General features: G+C 61.0%; 1 protein-coding gene across 7 annotated transcripts; it reads left to right on the top strand.

Annotated features, from left to right (window-relative positions):
• Nucleotides 1-1996: 1996 nt before the first annotated feature.
• Nucleotides 1997-12734, top strand: SEMA4C (semaphorin 4C). 7 transcript variants are annotated; one of them, XM_055378550.2, is made up of 15 exons: nucleotides 1997-2065; nucleotides 4520-4665; nucleotides 6021-6169; nucleotides 6523-6585; nucleotides 6688-6786; nucleotides 6915-7011; nucleotides 7132-7248; nucleotides 7337-7488; nucleotides 7572-7747; nucleotides 8070-8214; nucleotides 8304-8526; nucleotides 8658-8770; nucleotides 10585-10742; nucleotides 10830-10900; nucleotides 11024-12734. In XM_055378550.2, the coding sequence occupies exons 2-15, from the start codon at nucleotides 4557-4559 to the stop codon at nucleotides 11851-11853; spliced, it is 2502 nt and encodes an 833-aa protein (XP_055234525.2). In that variant the 5' UTR covers nucleotides 1997-2065; nucleotides 4520-4556; the 3' UTR covers nucleotides 11854-12734. The 7 variants fall into 7 exon arrangements, with proteins under 7 accessions (XP_055234525.2, XP_030864078.3, XP_030864079.3 ...); XM_031008218.3 differs by lacking the exon at nucleotides 1997-2065 and adding an exon at nucleotides 2458-2567; XM_031008219.3 differs by lacking the exon at nucleotides 1997-2065 and adding an exon at nucleotides 2484-2567 and having other exon boundaries at nucleotides 4517-4665.
• The last annotated feature ends 1599 nt before the right edge of the window (nucleotides 12735-14333 follow it).

Genomic DNA, 14333 nt, shown 5'->3' with positions numbered 1-14333 from the left:
CAACCTCCTGGGCTCAAGCGACCCTCCCACTTCAGCCTCCTGAGTAGCTGGGACTTACAGATGCATGCCACCACACCCCGCTAGTTTGTTTGTTTGTTTGTTTGTTTGTTTGTTTTTGAGACAGAGTCTCCTTCTGTCGCCCAGGCTGTAGTGCAGTGGAGTGATCTTGGCTCACTACAAGCTCTGCCTCCCGGGTTCACGCCATTCTCCTGTCTCAGCCTCCCGAGTAGCTGGGACTACAGGCGCCCGACACCACGCCTGGCTAATTTTTCTGTATTTTTAGTAAAGACAGGGTTTCACCATGTTAGCCAGGATGGTCTGGATCTCCTGATCTCGTGATCCGCCTGCCTCAGCCTCCCAAAGTGCTGGGATTACAGGCGTGAGCCACCCCTCCTGGCCACGCACCGCTAGTTTTTTTTTTTAATTTGGGGCTGGGCGTAGTGGCTAATCCCAGCACTTTGGGAGGCCTAAGCAGGTGGACCACCTGAAGTCAGGAGTTCAAGCGCAGCCTGACCAAAACGGCGAAGTCCCATCTCTACTAAAAATACACAAATTAGCTAGGCATGGTGGCGCATGCCCGGTCAACATGGTGAAACCCCGTCTCTACTAAAAATACAAAAATTAGCCAGGTGTGGTGGCAGGCACCTGTAATTCCAGCTACTTGGGAGGCTGAGGCAGGAGAATCACTTGAACCCAGGAGGTGGAGGTTGCAGTGAGCCGAGATCGCGCTATTGCACTCCCGCCTGGGTGACAGAGTGAGACTCTGTCTCAAAAAAAAAATAATAATAATAATTTCTTTTGTAGAGACAGGGTCTCAGTATGTTGCCCTGGCTGGTCTTGAACTCCTGGGGTCAAGTGATCCTCCCATCTCAGCCTCCCAAATTACTTACTTTTTAAAGGGTGGTCATAAGGGTGAAGTAAGAAAATGTACATCAAGACAAGCTGCAAAAATCTAAAGCACAGAACACAAGTGAGGGCACTTGCATCTCAGTTTACCCCCCGCTTGAATAGATACGGGGAATAAACTAAACACGAGGGTGACACATCTTCTCCCACCTTGTCAGCTGAAGCAGGAGGCCTTCCCTGCCCACCCCATGGTCATTATCTCCAGCATCTCCAAGGCCACAGCTTTTTTTCTTTTTCCTAGTGGAAAAGAGCTGGGAAACGTGGCTTTGGCCAGCAAGGGAGAAGGGGCCATTATGTGTACCAGCAAAGACCCGATTGTTACTGAAACCAAACTGGGCTGCTTTTCTCAATTATCTCCACCACTCTTCTGGTCTCCACTTTTCAGATGCCAAGTTTTAACCCAGAACAAAAGCTGCTGTCGGACTGATTTATAATCCAGATCTGCTGACACAGCCTGAAGTGTTCCTCCCCTCCAGGACTGCACCCTGGCTTAAAGTTACCTCCAAACCTCAGGACGTCAAGCCCTTTCACCTCTGCCTTTTGCCCCTAGCCAGGAGGTAGCATCTGTCTCCAGGTGCCCGTGGGGTGTCCTCCATGAGGACCACCTCTTCTAACCACCTGCCCAGCGCAGAGGACCAGCTGGCTGGAAAGACGCTGCACCGCCCATGAGGCCAGAGCTACAAGTTGCTTCTAGGAGTGGCTGTGGGCGGAGGCTGGTGGTTCTGAAGGTGGCGGTGGTTCTGCAGCGTGGCTCCCCACAGCCCCTTTCATCTGAACAGTAGGGCTGATGCCACTTGTTAATCAGCCTTCCAGTGGCACCAGGAGTCATTTTCTGGGGATAGGCGCTTTGCCCAAAGAGTGAGAAGCAGGAGCAGGCCCTTTCTGTTGATTGAAGGGTCTTCCTGGCTGGTGAAGCCCTTTCCAGACTTGAGGGCAGGGACCAGTGGTCCTCGGGGCCTAGAAAGAGGCAGAATTCGGGGCCAAAAGGCAGACCCCTCTGGTCCGCCCCAAAAGACGCCGCGGTTCCCCCAGCGTGCCTCCCCTGGATACTCGCCTCGACGTGGCTCGCCCGCGGTCGTTCCTGCAACTGCAGGGTCGGGAGTCCCTCTCCCCAGCCCAGCCCGCCCGGGGTCTTCGGGGGACACTTCAGAAAGATCGGGTGAGTGTGATTCCCCCGTGGCCATACCCGGAGTCCCTCCCCCGCCCCACCTCCCTCCGGGCGCTGTGGCGCAGCCCGCGACTCCGAGCCCCGGGGCTGCTGGACACCTGGAGGGGTTGAGGTCCGGGCACCCGGAGAGGCGGAGGTCCGAGCCCCCGGGCGGAGAGCGGGCGGGTCCACAGGTCGCTGCGGGTCGCAGCCCCCTCCTGAGCGAGCCTTCGCGGCCCGCCCCCGGCCTCCGCTCGACCCCCCCAGCCTGACGTCAAGGGGAAGGGGGCGGAGAGCCGCGGCCGCGCTGGAGAAAGAGCCGGCGCCCGCCGTGGTGGCGCGGGGAGCCCGAGCCTAGGGGCGCGGAGCCGGGCGGGGACGGAGGGGCGGTGGCAGAGAGGCCGCGGAGGGCTGGCGGGCGAGCGCGGGCAGGCGGCGACGCGGGGGCAGGGGTGGACGGCGATCGGAGCCGAACGCGAGGGCGGCGCCCGGGGACTGGAGCTGCGCGCAATAGGTGAGCGAGGCCGGGCTTGCGTGAGGCTGGAGCCGCGGGGCCCCGGAGCCGCCGCTTTGTCCCTTTGCTTGGGCAGGGGCTGCCGGACGCGGGAGGGACAGGGGCTGGGGCGCGGGGAGCCGCGGCGGCGGAGACGGCTGTACGCGGGGATCCTTCCTGCGACCCCCGCGGCTGCTTCGCAGGGTCTCGGGAGTGGGGCGCACAGCGCCTGCAGCCCCGCAGCCCTGGGGCCAGAGGGGCGCGCCAGCGAGGGTTCCTCGCGCGGTCCGGTCCGCGGCCGGGATCCTCGCCAGGCTCCTGGACTGCCCTCGGCGCTCCCACCCCCGATGGAAAGTTTGGGGCGGGCTTGGAGCGAGGCCGATGTTGTGGGATCGGATTTCCCTGCCGCGGCCCCCCGCCCGCCCGCCCATTCCGCTGGGGAGGCGGGTTGTCCCGGAAAGCCAGGCCCCCGGGCCGAGCCGGGCCGCGCCGTCCCCGGCTGGAGCGCTCGCCCTGCAGGGAGGGCCGCGGTCCACGGCTGGCCGCTCGGGGTGGGCGAGGGTGTGGGGCGCCCCGCCTGGATCCCGCACCCCTCCCCCCAACCCCTCCTCCCGGCTGTCCGTTTCCTCGCCCTGGGGGGAGCTGCGGGTGGGAGCACCGCTGCCGGGCGGATCCTCGGAACACGCCACGGGGTGCGGCCCGATCCTCGGGTAAGGAGCCGAGATGAGGCCGGGGGCGTTTTGGGGGGCTGGTCTGGGGCGCAGCCCCCGCCCTCCCGCGCCGGGGCTCTGGGCCGACAGGGGGCGTCCGCAGGCCGGGCTCGCCACGCTCCCCGCGCCGCCGCTTTGTTTGCGTTCAAATCCCTGGAGCTGGGGGAGGGGAGAACCCGGGGGGACCCGGGACGGGGTCTTGGCGGGGACCCTTTGTTTGGGGGTGAGCAGGTCCCCAGCTTCTGCGTCTCCGCCCCTGGCACGGGAAGGCTGGAGCAGGGGAAGCCAATCCCGCTGGCCCGCCCAGGCCAGGGTCCCTGGGGCGCAGTCCCCGAGTTGGGAAGGTTCGTCAGAGTCGCGGGAGCGCAGCGGGTTCCGGCCGTGCGCGGCGCGTTGCCAGTGGCCCAGGAGGAACCCCCTCGCGTCCCCGCCCCTACCTCCCCCCGTCGCCTGCCCGCGCCGCCGGAGTCCCCGATTCGACCCGAGCTCGGTCCCCCCACTGCCCCTCCGCCAGAGGGCTGGTGTCTCGGAGGAGGCAGTGCGAGGAACAGGATGAGGCCCTGGTCATTTCCACGCCCATCCCACCCACTTCCTGCCTCCCTCTTGGGCAACAAAGGGGCCTCGGGAAGCTGGGCCCCTTCGCTCCCGGCCCTTCTCACACGCCTGCCCTGCTGATGTGGAACGGGGTTTGGGGTTCTGCAGGGCTATTGTCTGCGCTGGGGAAGGGGACAGGCCGGGACCGGGACCTCCGCTCACAGCCGGCCGCACCAGGTTTCCCCTGTGGGGCTTTCCCGACCGCCTACCCCACCGCATGCCCTCGTCGCCCTAAGGAGTCTTCCTCCCAGAATTAGGTGTTGGCAGGGTCCGGAGCCCCAGTGGCTGCAAGGCCTGCTGCCTGAGGTTCTTTCAAGAAACTCAAACCTCTTAGGCCTGAGTGTGTATGTTGGGCGGGGGTCCCCTTTTTATTTCTCAAATGATTTCCTGTTGCGCAGAGGTAGTGGTGGGTCTGGAGGCCAGGGAGGGCTTCCCGGAGCCTGTTTAGCCTTCAGCCAACTCAACTCCTCCCCGCTTCCCAGGGAGACCTGTGGTCTTTTAGGCAGAGGCCAACTGTGGGGACTTAGGTCCACCTCCAAAGAGAAGGGGAAGGAGGGCACCGGGGCTCCTGGAAGGCCTGATGAGGAGTCCTGTGGCCTCTCCTGCTGCGGGCCCCTCTGGTTTGCTTTCTCTGGCTGTGATTTCTGACCATGTCTTTTCCCTCAGCAGGACAGCTGGCCTGAAGCTCAGAGCCGGGGCGTGCGCCATGGCCCCACACTGGGCTGTCTGGCTGCTGGCAGCAAGGCTGTGGGGCCTGGGCATTGGGGCTGAGGTGTGGTGGAACCTTGTGCCGCGTAAGACAGTGTCTTCTGGGGGTGAGTGCCTGGAGGGGTGAGGAGGAAGTCAGGGACAGGCTGCTGAGGAGTTGCCCCCATAGTGTGCTGGCTTTATTCTCACGTGTGTGGCACAGCTTTCTAAGAAACTCGAGTTGACCCCAGGGGCCAAGAACGGGCAGTGTGGGTTGGGACCTGGGATTAGCCTCCTCTGGGGGAGCTCTGTCCAACTGCCCACCCCAGACTGCCTGCCCAGGTGTGCGAGGGAGAGCCTTCTGCCTCGCCCTCTCCACGCCTCGCTTCTTGAATTGTCACTGGCGCTGGGAGCCTAAAGAGAAACTGGAACCGGGATAAATATAAACTGGAGGCTCTCTCCCCTGGCTCCCCAGGCCCCCCTAAGACCTCCTACTGCCCTGTACACATCATACACTCTGGTGGCCCTGGAAGTGTGTGTGTACGTGCACATGCTCGCATGGTTGCCAGGGCACAGCGGGGGCCCAGCAGTGCCCCCTGTGCACACACCCATGTGAAAGGTGATGTCAGGTGTTTGTATCAGCCGTGCGCTCTGGGGACCTGGGATGAGCTCACCTCCCACAGGCTCCACTCGGGTGCCAGTGAAGCCCTGCCATGCCGGTCTGTGTCTGGATCCATTGTTGCCTGCAAAGACTAAGGCTGGTTTGGGGGGACCCTGAGGACAGGTCGGCAGCCATATTTGGCAGCTGATGTAGGAATCACGTGACTGTATAAATGTCGTGGTGCCCTGCATGCCGGGTGGCAGCAAGACTTCCCAGGCCCCAGCCCCATCTCCGCTCTCTGAGCCTCTGGTTTCTCCGGACCTCCCTGGCCTGGCTCACAGCCCAGCTCCCCTCCTGCCATCCCCACCTGTCCTAGTGGCCTGCTGTGCTCACACCTCTGGCAGCCTGGATTGGGGTCCTGCTGGAGTGAAGGGTTTCTTGAGGCAGGGAGTACTCATAGCCGTCTGTGCCTCCTGCTCTGCTGGACTCTGATAGAGGCAGTGGGCAGCAGGGCAAAGAAGGAAGCAGCCGCCGAGGAAGCGAGGGTGGGGTGGGGGTGCCCAGCCCTGCGGCCGGAGGTGCCATTGACCCTGAGAGCAAGAGCCATCAGTCTGATGGCTTCCTCTGGCCGGAAGCTGTGGCTGAGATATCCTTCCTTCCTCCCAGCAGCCTGGATTTGCCTCCTCCCAGGCTGGGAAAGGCTAGGGAGGCCCAGGTGGGGCTGTCAGGGCCAAAGGCTGTTTCAAAAGTGTCCTTTATTGCCAATCAGGGGGTTTGGCTGGCATCTGCTTGTGGCATGGGGTGCTGGCTCTCGTGGAGCAAGACTGAGGGCTGTCGAGCCCCAGGGGTCCTGCCCATCAGCAGCCATGCTTACCCCTGCAGAGCTGGCCACGGTAGTACGGCGGTTCTCCCAGACCGGCATCCAGGACTTCCTGACACTGACGCTGACGGAGCCGACTGGTCTTCTGTACGTGGGCGCCCGAGAGGCCCTGTTTGCCTTCAGCATGGAGGCCCTGGAGCTGCAAGGAGTGGTGAGAGGTGGGGCAGCGGGAGGCAGTCGGGCCTGCCAGAGGGCAAGGCCCAGAGGGGCTGTGCTTGGCCAGGTGGTCCCTCAGCCTGGCTGCCCCCACAGAAGTGCTGCTGGGCATCCGGGGCCTGCCCTCTGGTTGGGGTCAGCATGCGGCATTCCTCTCCTCTCTGGCACTTACTGAATTCTGTGTAGTGGGGTGGTTTGGGGCTTCCATTCTGTACTAAAGGAAGTCCCCAGAGAATAGGGACCATGCCTCTGCACTGGGCGTCCCTGTGTTGCTGCTGCAGGCTGTGCTTGTGACACGTGCTCAGTCTGTACCTGTAACGTGGCTGACATCCCCTTCCCTTTCCCCAGATCTCCTGGGAGGCCCCCGTGGAGAAGAAGACTGAGTGTATCCAGAAAGGGAAGAACAACCAGGTGGGTGCTTGGACCCTGCTCCTGGTGCTGCCTTCGCCCCAGGACGTCTCCTCCCATTCTGGCCCTCGCGCTCTCACTAACGGGACACCTTTCTGCCCCCAGACCGAGTGCTTCAACTTCATCCGCTTCCTGCAGCCCTACAATGCCTCCCACCTGTACGTCTGTGGCACCTACGCCTTCCAGCCTAAGTGCACCTACGTCGTGAGTGCTGCCCTCCTACCTCGGTGTCCCCAGCCCCCCGCCCTCCTCACCCTTCTCTGGACTCGTGGATGTGGCCCACAGAGCCCTGCCCTTAAGCATCTCCTCATCACCTCTCTCTCTGTCCTTAGAACATGCTCACCTTCACTTTGGAGCGTGGAGAGTTTGAAGATGGGAAGGGCAAGTGTCCCTATGACCCAGCTAAGGGCCATGCTGGCCTTCTTGTGGGTGAGTGGCTGCCCCCCATGCAGGCTGGGTGAGTCCTTGGGGCTTGGTTCCACTTGGGTCTGTGTTGGCCGGATGTGTCCATACCTCATGTGTGGCCTAGCTGACCTCTGTCTCCCATAGATGGTGAGCTGTACTCGGCCACACTCAACAACTTCCTGGGCACGGAACCCATTATCCTGCGTAACATGGGGCCCCACCACTCCATGAAGACAGAGTACCTGGCCTTTTGGCTCAACGGTGAGCCCCCGGGGGGCCTGTGGGAGCCATGGGTGGGAGGTCCCCCGGGGCCCAGCCCCTCCCTGCTGACCTCCTCCCCTTCCCACAGAACCTCACTTTGTAGGCTCTGCCTATGTACCTGAGAGTGTGGGCAGCTTCACGGGGGACGACGACAAGGTCTACTTCTTCTTCAGGGAGCGGGCAGTGGAGTCCGACTGCTATGCCGAGCAGGTGGTGGCTCGTGTGGCCCGCGTCTGCAAGGTACCGAGTCTCACAGCGGTGGGCCCTGGGAGCCCTGCTGGCCCAGCGGGGCTGACCAGCAGTGTCCCCTTGCCGTCTGCCAGGGCGATATGGGGGGCGCACGGACCCTGCAGAAGAAGTGGACCACGTTCCTGAAGGCGCGGCTGGCGTGCTCTGCCCCGAACTGGCAGCTCTACTTCAACCAGCTGCAGGCGATGCATACCCTGCAGGACACCTCCTGGCACAACACCACCTTCTTTGGGGTTTTTCAAGCACAGTGGTGAGTTGGCCAGGGCTCCCACAGAGTGGGGAGGAGCTGGGGTTCAGGTCAGGGACGGTGCATGGGTGGGAGCCTGGACCAGGCCTCAGAGACAGTCCCGGAAGCCAGGTGTCCAGAAGCCAAGGAGAATGCTGGCACCTGCCCCTTTCAGAGCTGCCTGTGAAGGGGCAGGGCCCCATGCCAGGTGGCACTTGAGCTGCCAGGGCATTCTGGTACCCATGGCCAGTTTGTGCCGGGCCCTGCCTTCCTGCTGCTTGCCCTTAGCTGGGGTGGGAAGAGATAAGGTGGGTACCTGACCCTGGGCTCCCTCTCACTGTGACAGGGGTGACATGTACCTGTCGGCCATCTGTGAGTACCAGTTGGAAGAGATCCAGCGGGTGTTTGAGGGCCCCTATAAGGAGTACCATGAGGAAGCCCAGAAGTGGGACCGCTACACTGACCCTGTACCCAGCCCTCGGCCTGGCTCGGTGAGTGCTAGGGCAGGGATGCATCTCCCCACCCAGCTGCGGTGCCATCCCACCCTGCTGATGGCCTGCCCCCCACATCCTGCCCCCAGTGCATTAACAACTGGCATCGGCGCCACGGCTACACCAGCTCCCTGGAGCTACCCGACAACATCCTCAACTTCGTCAAGAAGCACCCGCTGATGGAGGAGCAGGTGGGGCCTCGGTGGAGCCGCCCCCTGCTCGTGAAGAAGGGCACCAATTTCACCCACCTGGTGGCCGACCGGGTTACAGGACTTGATGGAGCCACCTATACAGTGCTGTTCATTGGCACAGGTGGGTGCATGGGTATGCAGGCATGGCTGCTCAAGGCTGGGCAGAAGCCCGTGTGCCCAGGGCAGGGAGATTTGGAGCTGCCCCACGGCCTTGTGCCCTCTCATTTACACCTTCTCCTCTGCACCCCCCAGGAGATGGCTGGCTGCTCAAGGCTGTGAGCCTGGGGCCCTGGGTTCACCTGATTGAGGAGCTGCAGCTGTTTGACCAGGAGCCCATGAGAAGCCTGGTGCTATCTCAGAGCAAGGTAGTAAGTTGGGCCCTATCTGCCACTGTCCCCAGCACTATCCCATCTCACTCTCTCCATCTGGCTGCTTCTCCCAGTTGGGCCTATGTGCTTGGCCAGTGCAGAGTTAGGAAAACACACACACATGTGGATGCACACCTTGCTTAACTTGGGGTGGGTTCCTGGAAACGAGAATGAAAACAGAATGGAATCTGCACTGCACAGGGCCATTATATATAGCCAGGTCGCGGGGCTGCGCTCCCAGCATCAAGCCTTGGCAACTGCTCCCATGTTTCTTTCAGACCCTCCAAGCTGTGCTGTGGTTCTGGCTCTGGCCTCTTCCCTGACCATGCCCCTGTGACCAGACCTCCCAGGCTGTGAGATGTTTATGATGCCCTCACCATGGTGGTTTCCTTCCAGCCCCCATTTCCGTGACTGTTTCCCTGAAGTGCTTGCATTATACCCTTGTGCAATACTCTTTTTGGTTTTTTTTTGAGATGGAGTCTCACTCTGTCACCCAGGCTGGAGTGCAGTGACGCGATCTCAGCTCACTGCAACCTCCACCTCCCAGGTTGAAGCTATTCTTATGCCTCAGCCTCCTGAGTAGCTGGGATTACAGGTGCCTGCCACTATGCCCAGCTAAAGGTTTTTTGTTTTTGTTTTTGTTTTCTTTGAGATGGAGTCTCACTCTGTCGCCCAGGCTGGAGTGCGGTGGCATGATCTCCGCTCACTGCAACCTCCACCTCCCGGGTTCAAGCAATTCTGCCTCGGCCTCCCAACTGGGTCCCCAACTGGTCCCAACTGGTCCCCAACTGGGACTACAGGCACGTGCCACCATGCCCAGCTAATTTTTTTTTTTTTTTTTTTTGAGTTGGAGTCTCGCTCTGTCACCCAGGGTGGAGTGCAGTGGCGCAATCTCGGCTCACTGCAAGCTCTGCCTCCCAGGTTCACGCCATTCTCCTGCCTCAGCCTTCCAGGTAGCTGGGACTACAGGCTCCCATCACCGCGCCCGGCTAACTTTTTGTATTTTTAGTAGAGACGGGGTTTCACCGTGTTAGCCAGGATGGTCTCGATCTCCTGACCTTGTGATCCGCCCGACTCGGCCTCCCAAAGTGCTGGGATTACAGGCGTGAGCCACTGCGCCTGGCCAGCCGGCTAATTTTTGTATTTTTAGTAGAGACAAGGTTTTACCATGTTGGCCAGGCTGGTCTTGAACTCCTAACCTCAAGTGATTTGCCCACCTCAGCCTCCCAAAGTGCTGGGATTCCAGGCATGACCTGCTGTGCCTAGTTGCCTTGTGCAATACTCTCGTGGCATGTTTGCTACACCTCCTGAACTTTGATTTGTTTGCCTTTTACCAGCTATTATGACTCAAAATTGTCCCCTAGAACAAGGAATAATGGCAGAAAGAAAGTGTGTGGTTGAATAAACACACAGATTGGCATCCACCGTTGAAACAGGAAAACATCTTATGTTATGCTGCTGCTGTTGTGAGGGCTGATGGGCCTTGAAATGTATTTCCTGCACTATGTGTGTGTGAGTGTGTGTGATTATACTTTTTGGCCTCACAGCCCCATCATCCCTTTCTAATAAGGTCACGTCTATAAGGGGCTTAGGATTGCATCTGGCCTGTGTAAGCCCTCTGAGTTCTGCGGTTCTTAGAGTTCCCTTTTCAGCACTATAGCTCTGCCTTGTTCCCTTGTTCCTCCTTCTGGCGCCCCGTTCTGTGACCCCTTCAGGAGTCCAAGCTGTCCCCGTGCTGCGTTCTGGTGCAGCCGCCCCTCCCGTGGTGTGGCCCTGGCTGACCCCCCTCCTGCGCCCTGCTTTTCTCGCAGAAGCTGCTCTTTGCCGGCTCCCGCTCTCAGCTGGTGCAGCTGCCCGTGGCCGACTGCATGAAGTATCGCTCCTGTGCAGACTGTGTCCTCGCCCGGGACCCCTATTGTGCCTGGAGCGTCAACACCAGCCGCTGTGTGGCCGTGCGTGGCCACTCTGGGTGAGTTGGGCTCTACATAGGCCAGGACCTCCAGGGACTCAGGGTGGTTGGAGCCAGGCTGCTGATGTACCCTACATCCCCTACCAGATCTCTACTGATCCAGCATGTGATGACCTCGGACACTTCAGGCATCTGCAACCTCCGTGGCAGTAAGAAAGGTGAGCTTTTTCCTTCCCGTCGCATCAGGCTGAGCCCTGGACCAGAGCTGGAGTTTCTGTTCTCCTCTTCCCCAGCCCTGCTTTCCTGCACTAACATGCACTCTGTTTTCTCTGCCACTGCAGTCAGGCCCACTCCCAAAAACATCACGGTGGTGGTGGGCACAGACCTGGTGCTGCCCTGCCACCTCTCCTCCAACTTGGCCCATGCCCGCTGGACCTTTGGGGGCCGGGACCTGCCTGCGGAACAGCCCGGGTCCTTCCTCTACGATGCCCGGCTCCAGGCCCTGGTTGTGATGGCCGCCCAGCCCCGCCACGCCGGGGCCTACCACTGCTTTTCAGAGGAGCAGGGGGCGCGGCTGGCTGCTGAAGGCTACCTTGTGGCTGTCGTGGCAGGCCCGTCGGTGACCTTGGAGGCCCGGGCCCCCCTGGAAAACCTGGGGCTGGTGTGGCTGGCGGTGGTGGCCCTAGGGGCTGTGTGCCTGGTGCTGCTGCTGCTGGTGCTGTCATTGCGCCGGCGGCTGCGGGAAGAGCTGGAGAAAGGGGCCAAGGCTACTGAGAGGACCTTGGTGTACCCCCTGGAGCTGCCCAAGGAGCCCACCAGTCCCCCCTTCCGGCCCTGTCCTGAACCAGATGAGAAACTTTGGGATCCTGTCGGTTACTACTATTCAGATGGCTCCCTTAAGATAGTACCTGGGCACGCCCGGTGCCAGCCCGGCGGGGGGCCCCCTTCGCCACCTCCAGGCATCCCAGGCCAGCCTCTGCCTTCTCCAACTCGGCTTCACCTGGGGGGTGGGCGGAACTCAAATGCCAATGGTTACGTGCGCTTACAACTAGGAGGGGAGGACCGGGGAGGGCTCGGGCACCCACTGCCTGAGCTCGCGGATGAACTGAGACGCAAACTGCAGCAACGCCAGCCACTGCCCGACTCCAACCCCGAGGAGTCATCAGTATGAGGGGAACCCCCACCGTGTCGGCGGGAAGCGTGGGAGGTGTAGCTCCTACTTTTGCACAGGCACCAGCTACCTCAGGGACATGGCACGGGCACCTGCTCTGTCTGGGACAGATACTGCCCAGCACCCACCCGGCCATGAGGACCTGCTCTGCTCAGCACGGGCACTGCCACTTGGTGTGGCTCACCAGGGCACCAGCCTCGCAGAAGGCATCTTCCTCCTCTCTGTGAATCACAGACACGCGGGACCCCAGCCGCCAAAACTTTTCAAGGCAGAAGTTTCAAGATGTGTGTTTGTCTGTATTTGCACGTGTGTTTGTGTGTGTGTGTGTGTGCACGCGCGTGTGCGCTTGTGGCATAGCCTTCCTGTTTCTGTCAAGTCTTCCCTTGGCCTGGGTCCTCCTGGTGAGTCATTGGAGCTATGAAGGGGAAGGGGTTGTATCACTTTGTCTCTCCTACCCCCACTGTCCCGAGTGTCGGGCAGCGATGTACATATGGGGGTGGGGTGGACAGGGTGCTGTGCCCCTTCAGGGGGAGTGCAGGGCTTGGGGTGGGCCTAGTCCTGCTCCTAGGGCTGTGAATGTTTTCAGGGTGGGGGGAGGGAGATGGAGCCTCCTGTGTGTTTGGGGGGAAGGGTGGGTGGGGCCTCCCACTTGGCCCCGGGGTTCAGTGGTATTTTATACTTGCCTTCTTCCTGTACAGGGCTGGGAAAGGCTGTGTGAGGGGAGAGAAGGGAGAGGGTGGGCCTGCTGTGGACAATGGCATACTCTCTTCCAGCCCTAGGAGGAGGGCTCCTAATGGTGTAACTTATTGTGTCCCCGCGTATTTATTTGTTGTAAATATTTGAGTATTTTTATATTGACAAATAAAATGGAGAAAATGAAACGATTGCTCTGATGGGGCTAAGATGTTTGGGCTAAAGCCCTTCTGGGTACCAAGAGGGAAGGCTCTCTGGGTGGAGGGAGGCTGGACTGGGCCTCCCCCACAATCCCAGGACAGCCACCACTTTTGTGGTCCCTGCCTGCCTGTGGGAGGGGACAGCCCAGCTCTAGTGTTTTCCCACAGTGGTGGCTGCGGGGCTGGGAACGAGACCATGGACATAGCCCCTTGGGAGCCAGCCTTGGCTTCTGGCCAGAAGGAGAAGTCAGGGCACTGGGAGTCCAGGGGAGAAGCGGAGTGGGGTGGGGGGGGGGGGGTGCCTTCCCAGAACTCAAGACGGGTAGTGGGAATGAGGGGCCAAAGGAGTGGAAGGTTGCGGAGATGAGATCGTTGCTTGTGTGAGGATGGGGTTCTCAACCTGCTTAGGGGAGGAGAAATGACTTCCAGCCTTCTACCCACCAGGAATGCTAGGGTCTTCCGTGCCCCAACTAGCGGGGGAAGGAACTTACATCCAGTGTGCACCAGACCACTGTCCTGGAGAGGGACTGGCAAAGAACCCAACCTGCATTCTGTCGTTCATGCACTCTTTCTAAGCCGATCAGGCGGTCTCCCCTGTACACTTGATCGTGGCTTGAGCAGGCAGCTGCCTGGGTTTTAACTGGGAATTGAGAAGGCTGGGGTCCGCTGAGGAGCACGCTGCGAAGTTGCGCGGTCCGCAGACGGCCGCCCGGTGGGTTTTGATCATGAAGACCGATTCCGTAAACTCAGCGCCCACTGTCGGGCCAGGGGGTTCTGCACAAACCAAGGCCCTGCCCCTGCCCTGAGGTGGAGCTACAGGCAGGACAAGTTGTGGCCACCTGCCCCTTGCTGGACTTGTAAGGAAGAGCAGGGTACGGGGAGGGGCGTCTCGAGGCCTTTCCAGCCGTCACTTTGCCGCTGCCCCGGGGGCGGTCGGCCTTGGTCCGGGGTGCCAGGAAGAGGGGGTAAAAACCGTGGAACGCGCCCCGGCCCGATGGCTCACGCCTGTAATCCCAGCACTTTGGGAGGCCAAGGTGAGCGGATCACGAGGTCAAGAGATCGAGACCATCCTGGCGAAACCCCGTCTCTACTAAAAAATACAAAAAATTAGCCGGGCGTGGTGGCGGGCGCCTGTAGTCCCAGCTACTCAGGAGTCTGACGCAGGAGAATCGCTTGAACCCGGGAGGCGGAGGTTGCAGTGATCCGAGAGCGCGCCACTGCACACAAGTCTGGGTGACAGCGAGACTCCGTCTCAAAAAAAAAAAAAAAAAAGACCGTGGAGCGCGTGGCGCCTCCCTGCCCTAGGGACTAGGGGCGGTAAAGAGAGGAGGCTGCGAGGTCGCTGGACGGCTGGGTCATGGCGAAGGTAACGGGAAAGCTCCCGACCGGACCCAGCTGCCTCATCCCCACACCCTGCAAGGCCAGGCGGCCCCGCGGCCCGGCGGCCCTCCAGCGGCGCGCGGCTCCCGGAACCCAGCGCCTCGGTCCTCCGCTTAGCCTTGGACGCCCTCGCGCGGAGGCCTCGGGGCATGGCCGGGCGCAACAAGCCCCGCCCTACCGTTGCAATTGGTTCTCGAGCTAAGGCCT

This window comes from Gorilla gorilla, chromosome 12 (assembly GCF_029281585.2).
Source record: "Gorilla gorilla gorilla isolate KB3781 chromosome 12, NHGRI_mGorGor1-v2.1_pri, whole genome shotgun sequence".
NCBI lineage: Eukaryota > Metazoa > Chordata > Mammalia > Primates > Hominidae > Gorilla > Gorilla gorilla.
The sequence above is the reverse complement of the archived record's forward strand: the minus strand, read 5'-3'. Positions and strand labels throughout refer to the sequence as shown.